At 52.8% G+C, this 24,938-nt stretch overlaps 1 protein-coding gene across 10 annotated transcripts in view; it reads left to right on the top strand.

Moving 5' to 3' along the window:
- Positions 1 to 24,938, top strand: part of CAMTA1 (calmodulin binding transcription activator 1) — a 687,465-nt gene that overhangs the window by 304,278 nt on the left and 358,249 nt on the right. For all 10 annotated transcript variants that reach the window (XM_053280669.1, XM_053280668.1, XM_053280666.1 and 7 more), the window contains exon 4: positions 5,515 to 5,650. In XM_053280669.1, coding sequence (XP_053136644.1) covers positions 5,515 to 5,650 — 136 coding nt within the window. The remainder of the gene's footprint in view (positions 1 to 5,514; positions 5,651 to 24,938) is intronic.

Here is a 24,938-nt window from a genome sequence, read left to right as displayed (position 1 = left end):
CGGGAAGGACGGGACCTGAGAACACCAGAACAGCCCTGCTGGATCAGGCCCAAGAAGGCCCACCCTGCATTTTGGGAGAGACCTTAATGAACAGCAAGGGGGATCGGAGGAGATCTGAGGGAGGGGCTGAAAGGACCAGGAAGCAGATGCAGCCTGGACATCAGGAGAAAAGGGCTGATCAACAGTGGGGCAGCCGGCCTCCTGCAGTGGGGGGGCAGGAGTGGGGGCTCTCCTTTGCTGCAGGTTTCCAAACAGAGGTTGGGGAGTCTGGGATGCCGGAGCCGTTTCTTTCCCAGAGGAGTGGACTAAAAGGCCTCTGAGGTCCCTTCTAACTCTAACATTTCGTGATTCCAACCACCTTATACCTTTAGCCTACACTTTAAAAATTCTCCTGCAAAAGTGATTCAACCGTATGGCTATTATTAATGTATAAAGCACCTAGCATTGCTCTGTACAGTACAAGAATGGAAATCAAGAGGCCCCGTCTACAGGAGACGCACCATCTATAGCTCGCATGGGGGAGGGGAGGGGAAAGTTGGGGAAAGCCGGGGGGGGGCAGGGATGTCAAGGGGCGCCTGGTGGTAATAATCACTCCTCTGGTTCAGAAGACACACTAGCAGAGAACGATAAGAGAGCGTGGGATCGTGCCCCTGACTCCGACTGCACCCTCACTCTTTGGCCTGAATGCCCACATGGAGCCCACATGTGGACTAGTGCCATGCAGAGTCACGGGGGGAGCTGGATAATGCAACATGAATGGGATGTTGCTCCGGCAATGTCTCTGAGCTTGTAAGGCTGCTTGTAAGGCTGCTGCTGCTGCTGCCTGGGTAGAGTGCTGTCTTGGGGAAGGGTCTCTTCCTTAAAGGGGCCTTGCCCGGTTTTGTCGGGGCTGACTCCAGCAATGCCCCTGGAGGACTCCTTCGAGTTAGAGGATGAAGGCAGGGCTGGGGCTGCCGGCTGTGTGGGGGTCTCCAGGCTCGTGTCCCCGCTGTTATCTGAGTGAGGGGATCCTAGTGATGTGGGGTGACCTAGTGATGTGGGGTCATAGGCTCTTCCCACCCTGGCTCATCTCCTGAACTGCCCACCTCACCCCCCTTGTGTGTGTGTGTGTGTGTGGATCCATGTTGCCCTACAGCTATTGCCCCACAGATGCCATCCCTGGCCAAGCGTCTTTTGGAGGGCCTCCCGAAACGTGCAGAACGGAGGAGGGCCCAGGCCAGTAGCAGCCCCCTTCCGGCTCTCCAGGCAGAGCGCTTCAAAGAGTGGGAGTGTTGGCCCGAGGGCAACGGAGGCCGTGGCTGCGCCTGCTGCGGGCGGAGGGGGGGTTCAGGGCTCAGCCTCTCTTCCGCCCTCTGCTTTCTTGGGTTGGGCCTCATTTTTCCAGCTCCGGGAGATTTACGTGACCGAATGCTGCCAACTCCAGCTTTTTCTCCGGAAGTGGTTTATTGCCGCAACTGCTGCTAATGTTGTTGTATTTCTTTCTGTTCTTGGTGTTCCAAAGCCAAATTACTGTGACTAATGTACTTCTATAAATTTTTGCAACCATCTCCATGGCGTCTGCCTGAGGATGATGCATGGCCTCTTCTTAGCGGATTCTGGTTTGCAGTGGGGGTTGTGTCCCCCCCCCGAAATGTTGCACAAGGATGGCATTGCCATCCTATCAGTTGGCCATATGGTGAAGCCATGGGGGGCGGGGGCAGGGCAGGGGGTGTAGAGCCACGTTTGGACCGAAAAGGCTGCGAAATGGCTCCTTGGACAAATGGCTGGTGCACCATGCCAGTCCCGGTCCAAAGATGCTGAAGAGAGAACATTTCTGAGCGGGAAAGATGGCTGGGCACTCTGTGGAGGTGATGAAGACCAAGCCGAAGGGACTGTTGCTCTTGCGTGCGGGCAGCAAATCCTCTCTGATCTGGGGAGGAAACCCAGCCCTGGTGCCTGTCATGTGTGGTTGTGTTTTATCTCGTTGCTAACATGTCCTGTTTGCTGCTAAAATTCCTTCGGAGGTGAGAAATGGTGTAGGCAACAAAACCAGCAGCATCCTCTCCCCCCACCCCTGCTCACCATTTAGGCCCCCCCCTCCACGTAGACCAGTTATTGCCATCCTGTGCAGAGGGTAGAAGATGAAGCCAGTAGAAGTCAGGACTCTACCATGTCAGGTTCATCTTTGAATGTTACACCATGTTGGGGGGAAATTATGTGCATACAATAATCATAATGCACAATAGCTTTAAAAAAAGTTCCATGTTACTTTTGCAAAATCCAAAGCAGTTAGCAATGCAATACCACCAGGAGGCATCAATAGAAGAAAGAAAGAGAGAGTCTGGATCAAGCAGCAAAAAGCAGGAGACATCAGCAGAGCCCAGATCTGACACCCAACAGCTGGAGAAGGACACCCATCAGCTGCCCCCCTCACTTTGGGCAGACGGGATTTTTAGAAGCTAGGGTGTGACGGCAGGTCATGTCGAAACCTAACTGCTGTAACCAAGCTGGAGAGAATCTTTTGTATAGCAATCAGTTGTACAGAAGTAGTCAACTTTTATATTACTATGGAATGGCAGGTTTCAGGGCAATATTTGTCCAGTAGATTCCTTCCTTCCTTCCTTCCTTCCAACATAAGAACAGCCCTTCTGGATCGGGCCCAAGGAAGCCTATCTAGTCCAGCCTCCTGTTCCCCACAGTGGCCCACCAGATGCCTCTGGGGAGCAGCCCACAGGCCAGAGGTGTGTGCCTGCCCTCTCTCCTGCTGCTGTGGCTCCCCTGCAACTGGGATTGAGAGGCATCTTCCCTCTAAGGCTGGAGGTGGCCTGTAGCTACCAGAAAATAGCCCTGTCCTCCATGAATTTGTCTAAGCCCCTTTTAAAGCCATCCAAGCTAGTGGCCATCACCACATCCCGTGGCAGGGAATTCCATAATTATGTGCAGTATGAAAAAATACTTCCTTTTGTCGGTCCCAAATTGCCCAACCTTCCATTTCATGGGATGACCCCTGGTTCTAGTGTTGTGAGAGAGAACAACACTCTCTCTGTCCACCCTCTCCACTCCATGCATAATTTTATAGACCTCTATCCTGTCTTCCCTTAGTTGCCTCTTTTCCAAAGTAAAGAGCCCCAGATGAGGCTGTAGCCTGGCCTCCTAAGGAAGGGGCTCCAGGCCCCTGTTCCTCTGGGTCGCCCCCCTCTTCTGCACCTTCCCCAGTTCTGCAATGTCCTTTTTGAGACAGGGTGACCAGAACTGTACGCAGTACTCCAGATGTGGCTGCACCATAGCCAGGTTAATGTGTGGATTGCTAACTGGTTGAAGGACAGGAAACAGAGAGTAGGAATAAATGGACAGTTATCACAATGAAGGGAAGTAAGACGTGGGGTTCCCCAGGGAGCGGTACTGGGGCAAGTGCTTCTTAATGTATTCATAAATGATCTAGAAGCCGGGTAAGCAGCGAGGTGGCCAGATTTGCAGATGATACTAAACCATCCAGGGTCGTGAAATCAATAGATTGATGATTATGATAGATTATGGGGAGATGGAAGAGGGTGGAGAGGGGAGGGGGCTGGAGTCTGTCAGCTCCCCGGACGCACAGCAGCCGCCTCTCCCTGCCTGTGCGGCGTCCCTGTCTCGGCCGAGGAGGCTTGCTTTGGCAGCCCCAGAGCTGCTGAAGGGCCGGCTTGGGGCTGCCTGATTGCTGCCCTCTCCCACCTGTGCCTCCTGCCTGAGTGCCTGACTCGCTGCACCTGGCCCCAAGGCCCAGAGAGATCTCTCCTGAGAGGAGACGTTTCTGGAGGCCTTGGCAGCATATCTGGGAGGCAGGCACGCCAAGAGTGTCTGAGAGACTGGAGAGGGTGGAGAGGGCTGGAGTCTGTCAGCTCCCTGACCTCCCCTGACGAACAGCAGCCGCCTCACCCTGCCTGTGCATTCCTGTCTCAGCTGAGGAGGTTTGTTTTTGCAGCCCCAGACCGACAGTGTCTGGCCACACAGAGCGCAGATAGTTGGGCCCGTAGGAGGGCCTTCTCTGTGGCCGCCCCTCTTCTTTGCAACACTCTTCCCCCCCCCACCCCCTGACTTGTTCAGCCCCCTCCCTGGGTGCTTTCTTAAGACCCATCTGTTTTGCCAGACGGTTGCCCTTTAGTTCTTGTTGTTATTTTAAATAATTGTTATTGGTATTGTTGTTGTTCACCGCCTAGAGTCTTTAGAGGAGGCGGTATATTAGAAAATTTTAATCAATCACTAAATGGCCGTGCTGAAACTGGACCAGGGGAGCTCCAGCGCATAACCTAGGCTCGTACCTGCAATGCAAATTAATAATAATAATAATTAATGCTGTACCTGATTTTGTGTGCTCCTTACTCCAGATTTGAATGGTTACTTTCCAGTTCACACACTTGGTTGTGATTCTGCGTCCTGACCCTTATTCTCACGCTTAATTCCTTCCACTGGGAGTTCACAAGTGCATTTTTGTAGGCTGCAAAATGTGATTCAAAATGAGGTTGAGATGAACAGCTCAGAACAGTAGTACATTTGTTGGGCACCTCCAGACTGGACTTCTGCAATGCGCTCTCTGTGGGGCTGCCTTTGTACATAGTCCGGAAACTGCAGTTGGTCCAGAATGCGGCAGCCAGATTGGTCTCTGGGTCATCTCGGAGAGACCATGTTACTCCTTTACTGATGGAGTTACACTGGCTGCCAATAGGCTTCCGGGCGAAATACAAAGTGTTGGTTGTAACCTATGAAGCCCTAAATGGCTTGGGCCCTGGGTATTCAAGAGAACGTCTTCTTCACCATGAGCCCCACCGCCTGTTAAGATCATCTGGGGAGGTTCATCTGCAGTTGCCCCCGGCTTGTCTGGTGGCTGTACAGGGGTGGTCCTTCTCTGTTGCTGCCTCGACACTCTGGAATGCACTCCCTGCTGAAAGAAGAGTCTCCCCATCTTTTAAAAAGGCAGTTTTTAAACGGCGGGTTTTGGGTGTGTGTTTTTTAAAGGCAACTTTTAAAAGGGCAGTTAAGACACGTTTGTTCGCCCAGGCTTCTAATTAGACGTACAGTTCTAATAGTTTTAACACTGTGCTACGTTTTAAATTGTTGTACTGTTTTCGCCTTTTTGTTTGTTTGTTTTAGTTTGTCTCATCTTCTTGTAAACCATCCAGAGACATCGGTTTGGGGTGGTATACAAATGTATAAAAACCAACCCACCAACCCAGCAAGCATCAGCAATGCAAGAAAGGGAGTTCATTGTCTGCCCGCTGGAAGCGTGTCCTTTCTGTTTCCCCCCACGGCTGAGATGCGTGACTGGCCACCCCGTGATTCCTGGCCCCTACATGTGTGAACTCACTCCATGACAAGGCTTGGCCCCTCTGCCTGTGTGAGGCCATCCCTCAGAGATGTGACTCCCTGGGGTGGTCCGTTCACACGTGGGGGTCATCAGCCCAGAGTTGCGATGGGCGTGTGTGAACCAGCTCCTCCCTTGGGGCCTCCCCTGCTCTGCTCAGTCATATAACAGAATGCCTTTCTTTTGCTTTCCAGGCCCCAGAATGGCTCTATGATCCTATACAACAGGAAGAAGGTGAAATACAGGAAAGATGGATATTGCTGGAAAAAGCGGAAAGACGGGAAGACCACCCGAGAGGATCACATGAAGCTGAAGGTGCAGGGAGTGGAGGTAGGCACCAGGCGGGGGCTTGGGGGTGGGGGCCGCCTCGGCACGGTGGGCTCAATGTCTTGCTTGCTTTGTCCTTTTGAACAGAGACACCTCTGCTTCCGTTCCCTGCAAAGAGTGGTCTGTGTGCTCCTTCCACCCACCCCTCTCACTGCCGCCTGTTTTTGCTGTTTGGTTGCTTCTTGGTGGGGCTGGAGGGGTGCTCTGGAGGTGGGGGCTCCGTGGGGGGATTGTTCCGGGGCGGGGAGGGCTCCCTGGCACTGTGTTGCTGCAGCAAGAGCGGGGCTTAGAGAAGCTGCATTGTGGACGTGGGTGCTCTTGTGGCTCTCCTTGCTATGCCTTGGCCAGTGATCTTGCTTTCAAAATGAGGCAAGGGCCGGTTTTGTTTCTGGACCCGGAGGACGTGCCCTGCGTTGGCAACTGTTGTGGGAAGCGTTGGGCCGCTGTGTCCGAAACCCATCGTGGGTGGCGTGTGCCCATCAATGGCTTTGCGGTCAGGAATTATTTCTCCTGAGAAACCGACTGAGGGACTTGATGGCAGAAATGTGTGTGTGTCCCAACTCAGTTTGGTCCCTTTTGCTTCTGAAAGCCAAGGTGTGGGCAGGAAGGGCTTCTGGAATTAGGAAAGCGGATGGCAACAGTAATAGCAACAGCCACATCCCCAAACGCCCTTGGGTGTGTTCAGATGTTGTGATGATGGTGCAGAAAGTCCTTTCAATACAATGAGCGTTCCTTTTTGCCGTGCCTCATCCACGTGTCTTAGTTTTGACTGGCTATTCCTGCATTCCAAAAAGGTCCGATTTCTGCTGGCGAGCCAGTTCTGTCTTTTTGAAAAAAGGGTTCTCAGTATCTTTCGGTTCTCCCCCCTCCTCCACGTGCCCCTGGAGCCCTCCACCCAGCCTTTCCCCTCTCCTCTCCCCCCTGTTAATTCTGGGGCCCACCTGCACTGGGAAATCCTCCCACAGCAATTTGCCACCAACTCCCAGAGTTGGGCCTTGATCCGGCTCCTCATCAAGACTGGGGACGAGTGCAGGGTGTTTGCTGGGTCTTCTTCCGCACCCGGTGTGGGCCACGATGCCATGGCTGCTTTGACGTGGTGCCTGTTCCCCACCCCTGCCCTCTTCAGAAAAGAGGGAACCTCCCCCCCGCCCCCCCCCCCCGGGTCACAGTGCTGGAGCCAGGGGAAAAGTGCAGGCTTTGTGACATGTCAAGAATCCTTGAGTTGGTGGTAGGTTGGCAAAGGCTTTCAGTGTCCCTTGATTGCAAGGGGGGGGGCACGCTTCCTGCTTGCACGCCTTGTGTGCCTCTCTGTATGTCCAAATGGCCCGGTTTCTCTGGGCGTCGCTGAGCAGGAAAGGCCTGCCCCCGGCTCCTGGCCCTACTTCCACCCGTCTCCTCGGTGTGATCTGGTTTAGAAAAAAGCATGCTCTGAGGTCATCCCGTTCAGCCTTCCCCTGCCTTGCTTCTGGTTCACTGGCTGCCCCTTTCAGGGGGGACAGGGAAATCTGGGATGTGGTGGTGCCGCATCATGCCTTGAAGCGACCTATTAGGGGGAGAGGGGCTGCTAGCAGCCCCCCACCCCAATAACTGGCCACACACACACACATGGAGGTGTGTCCCCTCCCAGCCTCCCTTCTGGCTCGTGTGCTCTGGAAACGCTGGCCTCCGTTCTCCTGGGGAGCCCTTCAGGACTCACTCAAGGCCTGGGTGGTCACTTTTGCACGGAGGCACCTTAGGCGTGTCCAGCAAGAAGCAGCCGTCCCTTATTTGGCTGGACAAACCCTCTGGAAGTGCTGGGGAGGGGCTTGTCCCGAGAGGGTGGTACTCTTGGGATTGTTTGCATGAAAGGAGGTGGATACATTTAACAACACACAGATAAATAAACAAATAAGAGTTCTTCATACGTGACTTGGATGAAGGGAAGTGTGTCCACTTAGGAGAGAATACAGACTTCAACAGAGCTGCAAGCACTTTGGGGGACTGGGTTAAACACACACACACAACCAGCCAGGGGTGGTGGTCTCCGTGGTGCCAGTCCTGCTGTGTCACTCAGGGGGTGAGGGGGGCAGGGTCCCCGTTTCCCTCTGCCACCACAAATGGGGAGGGGGGATTTCTGCAGGTATGAGTTGAGCATAGCACCAGGTTGTGGCTTGTGGTGAGCATGTCCTTCATCCAAGGGTGGGGAGAAGGATTGTCCCCCCCCCCCCTTAAGATTCATTCCGGCAAAGAAACTCTGAGGCAGCAGCAGGTTAGCAAGGACTCCACCTGGCACAAGATCATACTTGCCACATTCGGTATTAACTGGTCATGAAATGACAGCTCTGCCAGATCACTCCGGCTCTGATTTGCTGCCAGAATATAAATCAGCATCCTACTTACCAGGGTGGGGAGAATATTTATCAAGGAACCGGCTGTAAACCGTTCTGATAGCAGGAACAGCCAGCCCAGGGGCCTCATTCTCCCCCACAGAGACTCCCTCCCTTCTGCCATCTGCAGCAGCATCGCAATCCCGGGTTGCAAGGCCTCCCCTCCCCACCCCACCCCACCCCACCCACAACTATCATGCACCTCCCCCTAGTATGAACAGCAGCGTCTCTGCCAGAATCATCCCCTGCGGCTGTTCACTCCCATGATCCCAGCCAATGTGAGTGAGTGGTTAAGGTTGAGCCTCCCAATCCAACAGCAGTCTACCTCTGCATGCCACTTGCTGGGCAGCAGTGGCCCTCTTGGGGGCTTCCTGGAAGCAGTCTTTTCAAAAGTTATCACCATGTTGATGGCTCCAGGTAGACCAGCCACGAGATGCCATTGGCCGGCCTCCATTTCTGTCGCTCGGTGGGAGCTGTTCAAGATTCCCCAGTCCACTGTCCTCCTTGAACTTTTAATTAGCTAGCACAATCAATTTGGTATAATTAAAAAATTCTGTGAATAAACAGAGGTAAAGCGGAGGGCTTCAGGTAACACCAGCTCCTTTCTGGGCTGACATTGCAGTGAATTTACAGATGGTTGGTTTAGTTAATGTGCCTGCTGTTTCCTTGTGCATGGCGTTCTATAAATATCCATGAATGGTACACATGAATGCAGAATGGACTTCCCTATACTCTTTGGGGTCGGGTGTGTGTGTGGGGGGGGGAACAACAGGTGGGTTTTTTAAAAAGTATTAGAAATCTCTCTCTCTCTCTCTCAGTGGTCCAAAAGGTACCATTTCCTATCAGATGAAAACCTCCATTTTGTGTGTGTTTGTGACAAGGGGGCCTGTCCTTCTTGGTGAGGGCATGTATTAAGGCCCATGTATGTCCCATAGGCTTGGGCTCAGGTTACATGCCATTCTTCTTGTGTCAGGGAAGCCGCTGGCACTGACTGGGAATGCTGAGTTGCCCTGGGAATGTAAACCAGCTGTGGTCCGGATTCTGTGAGGGAAGGGATAGTTGTCAGTTTGGCTGGGTTTAAAGCCTTGCCCGTGGCCGGACGAGGACTGGGTAAAGGTCTTGGGATGTAGGGCCACTAAGGGGCAGGGAAACCTAGCAGCAAAGATGCTGTAGGAAGTGTAGGCAGGCTGGGCTTCAGCCGGAGCCCTGAGGCTGGGATTCCAGAGGGGTCTTGGGACGCGGTGGAGGAGGAGCATCTGCTGGGTTGCTCCTGGCTCACCATCTCAGAGCAGAGTGGCCGGCATTTTTCTTTTTCCTAAGGAGAGCTTCATCAGCATGAATGTGGCGGTCTGTGTACATTGGGAGGGATGTCCAGGGGGACTCTAGAGTCCAACCAGGCTAGCACAATTTCTTCTCGGGAGATTTTGCACGTCTGCAGGTTTGCCACGTGGCCCCAAAATTGACATCTCAGCTCTGAGAGTGTTGAGCACAAGGTGACTTCAGGGGATCCGTAGTTTCACACACACACACACACACACACACTCCGGTCTCTCCTGCAAGCTCTGGATGTGGAGTTTGGGGGGTACAGCTGATTATTTTGCATCCCCTCCCACCCACCATTCTTTTACTCCCTGTGAATTTCGTTCACATTTGCATGATCATCCCAGCAGCCCCTGAACCTTATTACAGACCAGCACGTCAAGGGTGTGTGTGGATTTCCCCCCTGAAAGTTTCCAATTACTTTGTAAGCCCTTGCAGATTGCTGTCCAAATTCACAAAAGGCGTCTACGGTGGTCGGGTTTAAGCGTGCTGCTCGCACAGGTGGCCTGTCAGGTTGGCAGGATAGCCACGGTGATGACCGCGTAGTCTTATTAGCACAGCTTGGGAGGGTTTGGGAGGGCCCCCCCCGCACCTTCCTCTCCCTCTTCCTCCCTCTCCTCTTTGGAAGTGGCCGGTGTGTTTTCCTGGCAGTATATGAAGAGTCCCCGGCTGGTTCTGGAATTGCGCACGCTCCCTCGCCTTACGCCGCTCTCTGTGATTGTCGGCAAAATGTACTCCCGGGTTCTTACCAGAGGGCAAAGCCACTTGTGAGACCAGAGCTAATCTTGCAAAACTATTCCTCGGATGTTCTGATCTGCTGTAATTCAACATGGGTTTTGCTCTCCATCGGAGGTGAGCCGTGCCGCTTGCAAACTAATTAGGCTCATGTTGCTCAGACCGCCGGCTTCCTGCATGCCAGCAAAACAGAAGCGGAAGGGCGGCCTTCAGAGGGAGGTGAGCCTCTTGGGTGCTGCTGTGCTGAGCTGGCACCTTCTCGTGTCGGGGGTGGGGGGCAGGGCTCAGCACCCCAGCATGTCCAGGCCAGAGAGTCGCCTTGGTCTCGCCCCAAGGACAGCCCTTCTCTCGGGAGGCAGCCCACCCGTTTCCAGCTCTCCGGTTCTGGATTGACTTTGATTTGTGGGGAAGGGAGCGAGTCTTGGGGGAGGCGGGTCTGGAGCCGTGGGAAGTCCAACAGCCTCTGCAGGGCGAAGGAAAATGGCGCTTGCCGAATGGGGCACCAAGAGCTCCGCAGTAACCTAGACAGTGGAACAGGCCTGCCGAGTGCTTCATCTTGGAACCCCTCTCTTGCTGCTGCTCCCCGGCAGCTGGTCCTTGGCAGCATGGTGCTCCTGCACATGGAGGCTTTGTTTTTCCTCTTTGCGGCTAATCACCAGTGATGGACTTCTCCTCCCCCATGAATTTGTCTAATCCCCATTTGAAACCATCTGAGCTTGTGGCTGGTGCATCATATGGCCGGGAAACCCACCTATTAATGATGCCGCGTGTGTAGAAGTCCTTTCTTTTCTTGGGATCTTTTGCCAATCAATTGCATTGGATGACCCCAATCAGAAGAGAGAAGCACTTTCCTCTCTCCATTTAGGGCAGCTGCGATCCTGCATCCGAATGGAGGTGCTGCTAGGGTGGCCATAGACTGGCGTTCCCAACCCAGGTGCCTAATTTGCATATTATGTAAATTGGCTGGAAACTAATTTTTGAGCGGAATAGTGACTGCACGTTTTGCTCCACCCCGCTTCCACAAGGGCTAGAGCTTAGCTTTAAAAAGAAAGAAAAAGAAAGAAAGCTGAAATCCGGGTGAATCCGGGTGGGCCAAGCAATCTGGGTGAAACCCAGGGGGGTTTCCGGGGGGCAGGGCAACTAAGTTCTGGGCAGTCCTCCAGGGCAGCCCCATCTTTCAGCCTGCCCTGGAAGGCACCCGAGGCATGGATGATCGTGGCCAGGTCTCGTGACCTCTGCTTTGGGGCAAAGGCAAAATGGTGGGAACGGTGGGCTTAGAGCTCTCCTTCTTTGAGAGCGAGGGTGGGGGAGGAAACTCTCCAGGCGGCCTCTGATAACGGCCCAGAGTCCGGCCGTTCCGTCTCATAAGATGGCCCCAGCCTGTGTGCTGCGGACGGACGGCAGTCTCTCTTATTCCTCCCCACTTCCAGCATTTACATGACAGTAGCAGAAACCTCTCTGCCTGTTAACTGCGATCTGGGCAGCCGTAAATCCAGCGCCATCTTGGTGATGGATGTGATAGGCAGGCGTTTATTACAAGGAGTGTTTAAAAAATGTCGACTCTTCACAAATTGATTATTTGGGATTTATTTTAGAAAATATTTGCCATGGCGGGTGATATACTGGACTTGCGGTCATTACAGCTCCTTAACGATTCATGCATCAAAGGCCACACAAGGGAAATCGGCGCTCTCCTTTACAGTTTCTGAAGGGGGGATATGGATTGTTATTAATTCTCCAATGGGCCCCGAGAGGGTCTCTTCGGAAGGGGACGTGCATTGCAACAATCCCTTTTCTTTCGTATTGGGGATCCTAATGTATTCATGTGCAGAGACATAAATTAAAAGCAAACAGCTTTCCTCTTGTGCTGTGCTGCTGCTCTCTCCCCAGAACGCTCAAGAAGAGCACATCTTCTTCAGGGTTGCCAAATATGCCATGCCTAGGCTGATTGTTTTTAAAGCACTCCACTTTCTTTTCTTATAAATCACAATGTTTAGGGGGGCTAATACCTGAGAGTCTGTGGCCTAAGCACTCTGTGCCAGTCAACGGAACCTCCATCTGCAGAGGAAATCTACCTTAGCGGATGAGAGACAAGCGGGGAGGCTGTTCTTCTGATGCCCTCCTTGTTGGCCTCCCAGTGGCAACTGCTTGCCCAGCCTGAGAAGCGTCTTGCTGAGCTACAGTAGATGGCTGGGTTTGTTTCAGTGGCAGGAGTGGGGCTGCCTTGGAGGGACGGATCTGTTTGTTTATAAAATGAGAATGCTTTCCGTCCCAGATGGAATTGCTTGATGGTTTTAAGCAGCCCCAGAAGGGAAGGAGAGGGCAATAAATCCGCCAAGAAGGGGAGAGACTATTTCTTTGTCTGCCTCTCTTGCAGCTAATTCCTCCTGAAACAACATATTGGGAATGGGCTGAATGATCAGAAAGCCAGGGAGGGAGGAGCGCTTCGGGGCAGGGGCTTGAGCGGGTGGAATGCAAGGCAACTTTTTTTACAGTCAATTAGTTCCCAACTTGGCTCCTCTGTTTTCCTCTCACGTGATTAAGCGAGAGGAGATGGAGTCGGCTGCACAAAAGGCCCACTCTCGTGGCTGCCTCCCAGCTACGGCAGGGGCACCCCCCAGAGTCTCCAGAAATCCGTTGCTCCTCACTCCCCCGCTTTCAGTCCTTGAAGGGGGGGGGACTTTTGCAGCCGGGGGCTGCACAGAGGGCGGGTTGCTGTGCTGCTGGAGAGGGGGGAAGGCAGGGCAAAGAGGCTCTCCCTTCCAGCCGCAGCCCAGGGCTGCAGCCGGGGCAGGGTCCTCTCCGGCTGGGGTCCAGCTCTGGTCACCTCCGTACCAGTCAGTCGCCGGGACCTCATCACCAGCCTCTTTCCAGCAGTAGCTGGGCCCTCCTTGTTTGCTAGACGTAGGGCGCTGCCTCCCACTGAGTCAGTCCACCTCACTCAGTATTGCCTACTCTGACTGGCAGCAGCTCATCAGGGTTCCAGACAAAGAAGGGCCTTCCTGGATCTGCTGCCCAGGGCCCTCTGCATGCAAGTAGGGGCTTCAGCTCCACCCCTCTGTGTCCTCCAGCCACTGGTATTGGGAGACAGCACAATGTTGGGACGGGTAGATGGCAGAGCTACGTGTCACAAATTTGTCAAGCCCCCCTTTAAGCCTGTATCTAAGCAAAGGCCATGGCCACATCACAGGGCGATGCTAGAAGCTGGTTAGTAGCCTTTTCCCCATATCTGTTGGATGTCTGCCAGCACCTATTGGACAGTGTCAGTGACATCCTCATGGACATACAGTTCCGTCCCAGTCGTGCTCACCCAAATATTGGTGGTACACTGTTCTGTCTCTTTTATACTTAATTTTCATTAAATAATTGCCTGTGGGCTCCTGTGCTGATCCCCACAAGTACTCCTGTAGCTCTTTCAGAGGGGGGAACAACCCTGGTGAATAGGAGGGTGGTCTCCCTCCCCTCTTCTCTCTGATGGGGCATCTCCCCTTTGATTAGTTTTTCCAAGGAAGGTTTCCTTCACAGGAAGCTCATCCCCACTTTTCACTGGAGCTGGGTGCTGCCAGGAAAGCTTAATCCTGATCCGGCCTCTCTCCCATCACAGCTTCAGGACTCTTGTTCTCTCGGGTGCTTTCCAGATTACACCCTAGAACAGCAGTCAAATGCTTCGGCTTGGCAGGATCGCATTGAAAGCAATCCCCCGAATCTCAAACTCCTACTACAGGAAAACACAGCTACTTTTCTGCAATGGACTTGCAATGTGGTAGCACTCTAATGCAAAGATAAAATCCGAAGGAAGACGTCGGAAATGCGAACGGCCCCTTGCTGCTCAGCGCAGGGACTGCAGTGTCACGACACAGGAAGTCCAGAAGCACACTTTGCAGACCCCTAGTAGTGACCCCGTGGTAGGGGTTAATCTGGAAAGCGCCCTGGTGTCCTCCCTGGTCTCGTGCCGTGGGGGCCGGGGGAACCTGGCCCTCCAAAAATAGGCTTGGGTCTGCAGAACGGATAAAGGGTGGGAGCTCTGCCCCCCCCACCTCCTGAACAGTTTGTCTCCTTGCTTTTGTGAATGCCTTTTGCTGCAGTAACATTTATGGGAGGGTTTTAAGAGCCGGGCTGTGCACAGAGGCGTGTGCTTCCTTCTAAACATTTTGTGTTCTGAATTTCACCGAAGGATAAGCAAGCGGAGGGGCAAACATCTGCTTGGAAAACATTTAAGCGGCAGAAAAGTGTTTGTCTTGCAGAATATCTCAGGAAGCGTATTTAATTTATTTTGCTTAATTATCTCTCCGTGCATTTTTAATGTCCTTTAATACAGTTATGTTAAGCACTGCGGTGTCAAGACACTTAGAGCCCCCCGCAATGCATCCCCGAAGAAGAAGGGATTGCCTTGCTTCTCTCATAGCTTTGCAAAAGAGGCAGTTGCTCATGGCAGGCAGGCGGCCTCGTCTTTCCGTTCCAAAGATGATCTGGTGGCGGAGTTGGTTTGTAAACTGGGATGGAGGGTGCGGCGGGGGAGACATATTGCAGAAAATGTTGTCCTCCCATTTGAGGATGTTTTAAGCAGCAAAATAATGCAATAAATATACATCTGAATTTGTGAATAGTTTTCCAACACCGAGATCCATATACACATTTTATTAGTAATTTGTGTCTTGTAAATTTAAGTAATTTCTCCAGCAAATCCATTTTTAAACTTGTGAATTCAATATTGAATGGATTTCCATTCTTGGTTGTAAACACCCGCCCTGTGTCCTCCATCTGTAGTTTCTACATTGCAAGAAAATTATTAATAGAAGAAGGGGAAGAAGAATGCTGAAGTGTTGGGTGCAATATCCAGCTTAAAAAAAAAAAGGTTTTTACTCCCCGATGCATCTCAAATTAATATTGTGCTTTCATGTTCCATCCAGTGAATGTTTAAGGCAGCATAAATTATACAACTCATTATCTTTGCTGAGGGAACCTCTAGCAAAACGTGGGCTCCTGGATCAAAATTCCTGATAGGCTCACTGTAATTTAGTACCAACTTGCTTTAAAAAAAAATAATAATAAGAGAGAGAAACAGGAACCGTGTCGCTGATCCCTCTGGAAACGGGGCTGTTTCCTAGAAAATAATCCACATTTCCCAATCCAGGTTGGTTCTTTAGGGCCAAGCGTTGTCTGTGGCTCATGGTTCATTCTCTTTTGCAGTCCTTTTGCAGAGTGGAGCAGTTTCATTCTGGGTGTTTTTGTTCATTACTCTTGCAGATGCCTGGTAGAAACCTGTCAGCAGTTGGTCTTTGGGCTACAAAGCTCCCCTGGCAGAGTTTCTTTTCTAAGCAATGACCTCAGATTCTATAGGGAAGATTGGTTGGCCCAGGGCACAGATGATGATGGACTACAACTCCTTCGACCATTGGGGCTGGGGGCCATGCAGGTGCGGAGTGAGGCCAGTGGTGGCCCAGGTTCTGCCGCCAGCTCGGACCCCCTAGGACCACCCCCTGCGTCTGACATCAGATGTGGGGTGCATTTAGCCATGACCCCTGCACCAGACGTTAGATATGGGGGTGTGGTTTAACTCCCAAACAGTGCCCCGTGGTCCCATATGGAAGCTAAATCGGGCCAAGAGCATCTCTCCCTGCTGTTAAAATGCATCGTTGGCCGCTTAGTACTAAACCATGACCGCGCGTCTGATGTCTGAGGTGCGGCCCCTCAGGGGCGGTGGTACGGGTTCTTTGAACCCATCCACTCAATGGTGGCTCGGCCCCTGGGATCATGGGAGTTGTAGTCCATGGACATCTGGGGACCAAAGATTGGGAACTGCTGGCTTAGGTGGACTTTGAAGAGTAGAGGTCGATGAACTGTTCCAAAATGTGACGCTGTTGTGGATTATTTTTGATCCCCATGATTGATTACATGTAATGAGACTTGTGGGATTCACCATCTCACTCTGTAGCAATGACCACCAGCTGAGATGGCTTGTAAGGCGGGTCAGATGCTCGCGGAGGAGGAGTCGGTGTCGGGCGACTTGTCGTGACAGTGAAAAGCAGAGCCTCCCTGCTCAGAGGCAGTTAAGAGGGTAAGGCCAGGCCCTGGGTGGGAGCTCCCCGGCTAGAAGCAGGAGGTGAGACTGGGTTGTGTTCAGGGGGATCCAGCCAGAATTGCCTGGTATTCTGAGAACTGCCATGAGTTTTGCTTATGTATTGAAGCTAGAACGTTTCCTTTATACTTTTGGAATTTATCTGCTACCTGGGAATTAACTGACTGTGAGCCTAAACTTGGAAGGAATCCAAAACCCTCCCCTCCTTCCTTCCTTCCTTCCTTCCTTTTGGTCTATCCCATCATTCCTCCCTCCCTCCTTCGCTCTGCCTCTGAGGCATATGGAGGACCTTTAAACAGAGTTTGATATGGAGTAGCACGGGGAAGGAGAATGGAAGGAAAGGAATACGTACCAAGTCGGTTAGGCATTCCTGAGTTCTGCAGTGCAATCCTATGCACGCTTACTCAGAAGAAGGTCCTAGCGCATTTCATGAGATTTACTCCCAGGTGAGGATTGCTAAGGCTGCAGCCTGACTTTTCGGCAGATGGACATGGTCAGAGCTAGAAGCAAGAGGGTGGTCAGAGAGCGGCAGCACCTTGGAGAGCTCCTGCCACAGGCAAGTCAGGGCTTCACGGAGGCCGCCCAGAGGGTGGCCAAGGCCGCCTCCTCCAGCCTCGGACATCTCTGTGTCTCTCTAGCTGAGGGGGGGGGGGACTTCCAGACCTTGGGGTGGCTGGCATATTATTAGGAAAGAAGGTCCAGAGTCCTGGCTTGTGTGCCAACAGCACATCCTGGTCCTGTGCCCAGGCATGTCAGGGACAGCCAAAGCCCCCCCCCCCCGCATGGCTTCCGTCTACCCTGGGCACCCTGCATGCAGGGAAATGGGGCCGCCCCAGTTCTGTGCAACTTATACTCTGCGTGTGTGTGTGTCTGTGTCTGTGTGTGTGTGTTTGAGCATAAGTCAAATCTCCTTCCTGGAGTGCTTTTGGCTGAAACGGGGGGGGGGCATGGGAGATGGGGCCAGAGGAACCCAAAGGAATCCAGGTCAGCCCGTGGTTGACCAGGTTTCACGGCTGCTGCTTGTTTCATGGTGGTGGGTGTGGCCTTCCCAATGCCTGCCAGCTGCCATTTTGTTGCACTGGTCCATGACCGTAATAAAGGACTGACTGACTGGCTGCCATTTTGATGGACTGGTTGTTCTTATTTATTTATTTATTTATTTATTTATTTATTTCACTTAAAATATTTCTGTACGGCCCAATACTTGCATCTCTGGGCGGTTTACAATTAAAATCATTTAAAACATCAAATCAATTAACAATTAAAACCATTGAAAACATTGAAAACCCAACATTAAAAATATTAAAACTATAAATCTAATTAAAAGCCTAGGTGAATAAAAGTGTCTTCAGTGCCATTTTTAAAGTTGCTAGAGATGGGGAGGCTCTTCTTTCAACAGGGAGCACATTCCAAAGTCCAGGGGCAGTAATGGAGAAGACCCGTTCCCGGGTAACCGCCAAATGAGTTGGCAACCACAGACGAACCTCTCTAGATGATCTCAACAGGTGGTGGGCTTCATGGCGAAGAAGATGTTCCCTTAAATACCTAGCAGGGCCTAAGCTGTTTAGGGCTTTATAGGTAATAACCAGCAGCTTGTATTTTGCCCAGAAACATATCGGCAGCCAGTGTAGCTCCATCAGTAAAGGAGTAATGTGGTCTCTCTGAGATGGCCCAGAGACCAACCTGGCTGCCCCATTCTGGACCAACTGTAGTTTCCGGACTACGTACAAAGGCAGCCCCACAGAGAGTGCATTGCAGCAATCCAGCCTAGAGGTGACCAGCATTATGTCCCACCGCTTTACCCATAAATCTCCTCAGAATGATCCTTCTGCATCATCATCATCATCATCATCATCATCATCATCATCATCATCATCGTGTCATTCTCAGAGGGCTTATGGGCCAAACCAGGTGTGGCTGACAGGAGTCCAAAGGGACACTGTCTTGTCCACGAGGTCTTCTCTCTCTTTTGGCCTTCTCGGATCAGGCAAATGCCTCCCTCACCTTAGCTTAACCACTTGTGAGGAGGACGGCAAGGGCGGCACAAGCTGAGCACTCCTGCCCAGGGTTCCTTCTAAGGCATGCGCATGTTTGTGCGCTCACACGTATGTTGATTTTATTCATTTAGTTCATTTTAGATCCAGCTCAAGTTGCATCCGGAAGGCCCCACCCTGAATGTGCATGGTGCCTTGATACCGCCGCCCAGAACGAAACTTCTTCTGCACACGGCTGAGCAAAACGAGAGAGAACCCGGCTCTGGCCACGTGCATTAGGGGAGTAACGCTTCCTCGGAAGTTGCTGCCTTGCTGCCCCCCGCTCCCCAAAGGGCAAATCCTACCTGTTGGAAGGTGCCAGTGCTGCTTCCACCGCCCTGCCCCCCCCCCGCACCGCTTCTGCACAGCTTCCCTGTGCGAAACACACACACACACACACACACACACACACACACCCATGTGCGAGGGAGGCTTGGTGCCGGGCCCATTGCAGGGCAGCTCGGAGACGGCTCGGTGCTGGAGTCAGACCAGCAGGGCTCTCATGCTTACCAGCAGCAGGGCAATAAACAAAGGTTGCATTATTTATAATTGTGGAGATTAATTATGAATTGTAACGGTAAGGAACGTTAGGGTGATGGATCTGCAACGGAGCTGGAATGGTTCTCATTAAAGGAAACAGACGAGGGATCCGGTGCTCTCTGGCAAAGCGGCCCTGTTGGGGCCCCCCGTCCGTCGTCTGCCACCACACTTTGCAGAGAGTGCCGTCGCTCAGCCCCCCATCCCCGCCCCGGGGCTGCAGATTGTGAGAGAGAGGCCTGCGGGTGGGGGGCGGCTTGCAGGGCCCCCGCTGCAGCATCGCCCCCTCTTCTGACGCTCAGGCAGGCTCCCCCCCCAATAAAGGAAGGCTTCAGCCTTAAGCCTGGGGAGGCTGGCTTTGTGGGTGCAGAGGAGCAAGAGTGGCTTGCCTTTGGGGGTGCCCGCCTGCCTGCCTGCAGTGCTTCTGCATGAGCTGCTGTTTGGAGGGCACCTCTGGACTGGGAGGAGGCAAGCTGAGAGCCGTGCCTCGGGCAGAGGGGCAACAGGCAGCTTCCCTCTGGAGGCAGGGAGCCTCCCCTGTGCCTCTGTAGGGGGAAGAACGCTGTGCTGCGGTCATACCCGGCGCAAAGATGGGGCCAGAACTCCCTCCCAGCGTGGAAGGAGGCCGGGCCCCTGGAAGGAGCAATGCCGAGGAATGGCTTGGCTTGGGGCAGACCTCTGGTGCCTCTCTGCCTGAGCCCCTGGGCTTGCCGCCTTCTGCCAGCCAGGGGTGAGTGTGCACATGTGCCTCTTCTGCTCACACTGCTTTTGATGTCCACTCAGTTCATTGTGGATCCCGCTCGGGCTGAATCAGGGAGGCCCCACTGAATGGGCACGGTGTGCGTGCATGCCTGGCTCTTGCTGCCCAGAACTCATTCTGCACTCGGATGAAAACAATGAGAGAGAACATGGATGAGCCCCCCAGAAGCTGGGTCAGATTTCTTTCTTTTCTTTTTTTTTGGGGGGGGGGGGAGACTCATCTCATTGTCTCTGAGCGTTGCTCACAGTCCATTTAAACCCCAGGTTTGGGTGTTCCCACTTGAGGGAACCATCTGTGGAGTTCTGAGGGAAGGGAAGGGGGAAACGTCCAGTGTATCAGGGGGTGTTCTCGACAGTCTGTCATCTCAGGAGTCTTTCTGATCTGAGATAGCACAATGGCTTTTCTGTTCCCCCTCTGGGCTGTTGTTTTTTTGTTAGGATCCTGGGTGGAAGGTCTGGGGAGCAATCCCTTCCGTCATAGATTTGGTCCCCTCTCTGCTTTTATTGGTCAGCGGCAAAGACTTCTCACAGGGGCTCCTGAGACCACACGTTTCATTCATACAACCAAAGCTCTCATTCATCGCTCCCTTTCCCAGGTCATACTGCTGGGTGTGCGTCTATAGATCTCTCGTTTCAACCTGCCCTTCTGCAAGGCAAGCATCTAGCAACTGGACTGGACACGCACTGGGTCTGTTCCTAACCATCCTGGGAGTCCACTCCTGGCTTCCAGTGAATGTAGATTCTCTTCTGTGCTGCAACCATTCTCTGAGCAACCTGTTGGGACGGAGAGCAATATATGCCTTCAAAGGGATGGAAATGCCTCTTTGCTCTCTGGTCTCTCTTTCTTTTAATGCAGGATTTAAAAAAGAGAAGGATCCTGCTTTTCAGGGTGCCTCAAACAAACAAACAAACAAACAGGGAGCAAAAGCGTTGTGTCTGCTTTCACCTGATCCGGAAATGCCCGCGGGTTAATCAAGGGACGCCATCCAGATGGCTCAGGGCTCCTCTCTGCCTGAGCGGCAAGGCCAGAGGGCTAGTGGCTCCTAAACCTGCCTCCCGGCTACCTCCTGGGACTATAGCAACATCCCCGGTAGAATCCAGAGGAGGCTTTGTGCCAAGAGTTGCAGCTCTGAGGACAGCAATGCCCTTCCAGAGCTGCATCCAGAAAAGATCTCAGAGTCTCTCTGTCCTCAGCTCTTGCTGTAAGATCGTGACAGGCTGTGACACCCGCCCCCCCACCGGCTGGCAGTTGTGTGTGTGTGTGTGTGTGTGTGTGTGTGTGTGTGTTCTGTTTCTGTTCCCACTCATGGTGATGTATGTGGGGTTCCCCGCAGCATTCCATGTAACAGGGACTCCCAGATGTGGTTGACTACAACTCCCATGACCCCCAACCAAAGGCCATTGGAACTGGGATGATGGGAGTTGTAGTCAAAAATATCTGGGAGCCCCTGTCACAAGGCACTCTGGCTCCCGGACATGTGCTCATCCAGGCACTGACCAGCCCCCAGATCTGCTAAGCTTCAGGGAGGCTGCTCCCCACCAGACCCTCGCCTGGTCCAGCCCCACCCCACACTCGCCCACTCAGCTTCGTTGTCTCCTGGTTCCAAAGGTGGGGAATAAGGGCCGGACCCACATGGCTCGCCTCGTCCAGCCCAAGATGATCTGCCGCAGCCGGCTGGCTGGCGGAGGCGCTCTGGGGCCTCCGGGAGAGCGTTTCCCCAGGCTGTCGCCTTGAGAGCTGCCCGCTGGGGATGCCGAGCAGCGCACTGATGGCTGTTTATAAAGCGCCCTTCATAGGGACAGCGGGAGCTGCCATAGACTGAGTCAGACCCATCTCGCTCGGTCTTGTCTACCCAGACCGGCAGCAGCTTCTCCCAGGTGGCAGGCAGGAGAGTCTCTCTCAGCCCTCTCTTGGAGATGCTGCTGCCAGGGAGGGAACTTGGAAGAACCTTCTGATGCTCTTCCCAGAGCGGCTCCACCCCCTGTGGGGAATCGCTTCCACTGCTCACACATGTGGTCTCCCATTCAAAAACAGTTTTGTCATGCAAGTTGGGCCGTAGGCTTTTGGGGATGAAGGAGAAGTGGTTCCGGGCTTAAGCGAAGGGAGAGGCTTCCTTGGAAAAGTGGGTTCTGTTTGAGGAGGGATTTGAAGGGCAGGCATAAAGGGCAGCAAGGGAGAAGAGGCATTTCCCCCCCATTATATATCCCCACTCTTCCTCCAAGGAGCCCAGAGCGGTGTACTACATACTTGAGTTTCTCCCCACAACAACCCTGTGAAGTAGGTTAGGCTGAGAGAGAAGTGACTGGCCCAGAGTCACCCAGCTAGTTTCATGGCTGAATGGGGATTTGAACTCGAGTCTCCCCAGTCCTAGTCCAGCACTCTAACCACTACACCATGCTGGCTCTTGAAGGTAGCAGGAGATTGTCCCATTGGTTGAGAGGGGTAGACCTGGAGGCACAGACGAGAATGAGAGTTGCATTTAAGAAACTGAGGCAGGGGCCCAAAATGGGAGCTCTCCACCTAATGGCACAGCAGGGAAGCAACCTACCTAGAGAGCAGGAGGCTGTTGGATCGAATCCCCGCTGGTCTGTTTCCCAGACTCTGGGAAGCACCTATATCAGGCAGCAGCGATCTAAGAAGGTGCTAAAAAGAATCATCTCATACTGCGTGGGAGGAAACAATGGCCAACCCCTCCTGTATTCTACCCAAGACAACCACAGGGCTCTGTGGGCGCCAGGAGTCAACACTCACTCGACAGCACCGCCTTTCCTTTTCCTACACAATGGGAGAGGTCGATGGTTTGGGTGGCGGAGTCCTGAGTGGCGCTGTTTCCACAGAAGGCCAGCAGCAAGAAGGTCCATGCAGCCCACCTGAGAGACGACCCAGAGCTGGGCTCTGAGAGTTCCTCCCTGTCTGGTCCCTTTGTGAGGAAGGAGGCCCCCTTCTTCAGCCTTTCCTGCCAAGAACGGACAGAAGGTGGCGTTTCCCCCCACCCCACTGGCAGGCTCAGGGGCTGTTGTTTTTCAGCTCTGCAGTCTTCTCTCTCTCTCCAAAGGGGGCACAGAGCCTTCGGACGTCCTCCAGGCAGGACCCCAGACCACGTGGTTCCCGAGCGGAGCCCCTTGTTGCCTTCCGGCGTGCGAACTCCGTGTCGCTCAAGGCCGACGGTCTCCCCGCTGCAAGGGGTTGTTTCCATTGCATTGTGCGGCATCCAGCTTGCGAGAAAGGCCTTGGTAATTGCTTTGTAATTGACTGCTTCAACTCCCCCCACCCCCGTTTAATAAATAGCAGGAATAAAGCCGAGCCACATGTGGTGGGATTGTGTTTCAAATTCCATTCCGTAAAAGCAGCCCATTTTTCATTTTGCATTGAAAGGCAAGTTCCTGGGTGAATTATTCCAAAAGGATCTTGGTAAACTAATGACATCAGGGTCTGGATGGATTGAAGCCCTGGAGACTGTAATGCTGGGCACACGGACAGAGGAGGAAGAGAAGGAAGCCGTGACGCCACCCCTTCAGAGTTCCCTGGAGGATTGGGGACAGGACAGGCTGCAAACTTGGAAGGATGCCACCAGGAATATCTGCCTGCGTAACAGAATCGGTCCCCAACATTCCCCTCTTTGTCGCCCTTGTAAAAGACCCACATTCTGGAACATTCTGGCAACGTGCCGAGAAACCGAATCGAAGGCATGGCTGTGCAGTTGGGCGTGGCTATGCCGCTGCAGCTGACTCAACAGAGAGATGCCAGTCGAATTCTTTGGGGCGAGTCGCGCAACCGATCAGGCACAACCCTTGGTGACTTCCCTGAGGATCATTCCAGATTGGTTGAGCCACATCAACAGCAGCAACAAGGAACTGGGAAGAGTTCTCTGCTTGTTTGTCAAGCCAGTCTGAATTTGGAGCTGGCACAATGGAATGTGCAGGAATGAAAATGCCGGGCAATGTCCCGCCTGAGAGCCTCCTTGTTCAGTAGCGATGGGAGGGCCAAGCAAGAAGGGGGCCTGTAGCCTTCCTAAGGCACCTGGTTGCCCTCTGTGGGACCCAGGGTGCTGAACTCAATGGAGTGCTGTGCCCAGTACTCTGATGACCCCTTGCACAGGTTCCAGGGGCCTTCCCAATAAACAGCCTTTCTCTCAGGTCCACCTTTTTGCTGTTGCTAGGATCGGAGAAGAGCTACAAAGACGAAGCGATTCATGCGGGGGGATCTTGACAAGTTTATGTATGTGGAACCCAAATTTCTTCCATTGCAAGAGGAAAAGCAGAGCAGAACAATTTGACGGGCCCTTTTGAGTGTTTTGAGCTCAACACAAAGCACCCTCTTTAAAAAGGGCCCCTTTCAAGCTCGGAGCCGAACAACCCCCTTTTGATTGAAATGTTTCAGTGTTTTGAGCACTGCCGCTATTTGGGGGACCTGTTCTTCCCTTTTCTGGCACTGGCTCCTGATTGGTTTGCGATCTCCTTGCTTCTTGGTTGACTTGTTATCATACAAATCAAGTGTTGTCATGGGCAGCTGTTCCCCCATTGGCTGTGGGGGAGAGAGCAGAGAGAGGATCACTTTGGGAGGGAATTTCAACATGTATCCAAAGGGATGGGGAGGCAGAGAGAGCCTGTATAGTGTGCTTGTCTTGAAGAGGATACACATCAGGAGGAGAGGAGGAAGGAATCAAGGAGGCTTTGATGTTGTGGTTTTCTCACCACCAAGTATAATATGCTCTGCTGTAGCTGCTATAACAATCTGATTTTGCTCGATCTCAGATTGACAAAGGCAGAACTTGGGGTGTCTGCCTTTCTTGAGTTGTGGTTGGTTTTGTTTGTAAGATAGTGTTGTGGTGAGAAATGGACAGTGGCAGCTGTGCATGTGTGTATGAAACATTTCTTGGTGATTGCTGTGATGAGCTCCATGTCTGGCCTTGAGACTAACTTGTGCTTCACTCACTGCTCTGGTCTGCTCTGCAATCTGCGTTGCAAGGAGGAGTACTCAGTCAAAATGTGGCTGATGTGGCTTTAGCTGAATGTATAGCTATGCTGCTTGCTGCTCAGGGTGCTGCTCTGGCAGTTTTTGCAATGCAAGGAATGTAGGGAGTCATAGGCTCCTGGGGGGTTGGGGTTGGGGGAAAGGTTAAAAATTTGTTTAAAATCACATGCTTGTGTCAGCAATCTGGCCACCCAGAAGGGAAGTCCAGGAAGACAGTCCACAATACAAACTGGGCTGCAGAAACGAAACACGGCTTGGAATAATCTGTATCAGGCTCAGGCTGAAAGCTGTCGACACGAGGGTTGACAAATGTTGTCTTCCAGCGGCTAAGAGAAAGCTGTTGACGTGCGTTATAGTCCAAGCTGATAACTCTCAGCTGGCAGGGATTCAAGGCTTATCAGACGCAAACGCAAGAGGCGTTTACTCCTCCTGATAGTTTCCAGATGTGCTCTTCGCCTTGTGACACGCCTTTGCTGTGGAGTCACTG

This window comes from Hemicordylus capensis, chromosome 16, assembly GCF_027244095.1.
Source record: "Hemicordylus capensis ecotype Gifberg chromosome 16, rHemCap1.1.pri, whole genome shotgun sequence".
Classification (NCBI taxonomy): domain Eukaryota; kingdom Metazoa; phylum Chordata; class Lepidosauria; order Squamata; family Cordylidae; genus Hemicordylus; species Hemicordylus capensis.
This window is presented reverse-complemented; position numbering and strand designations above follow the sequence as displayed.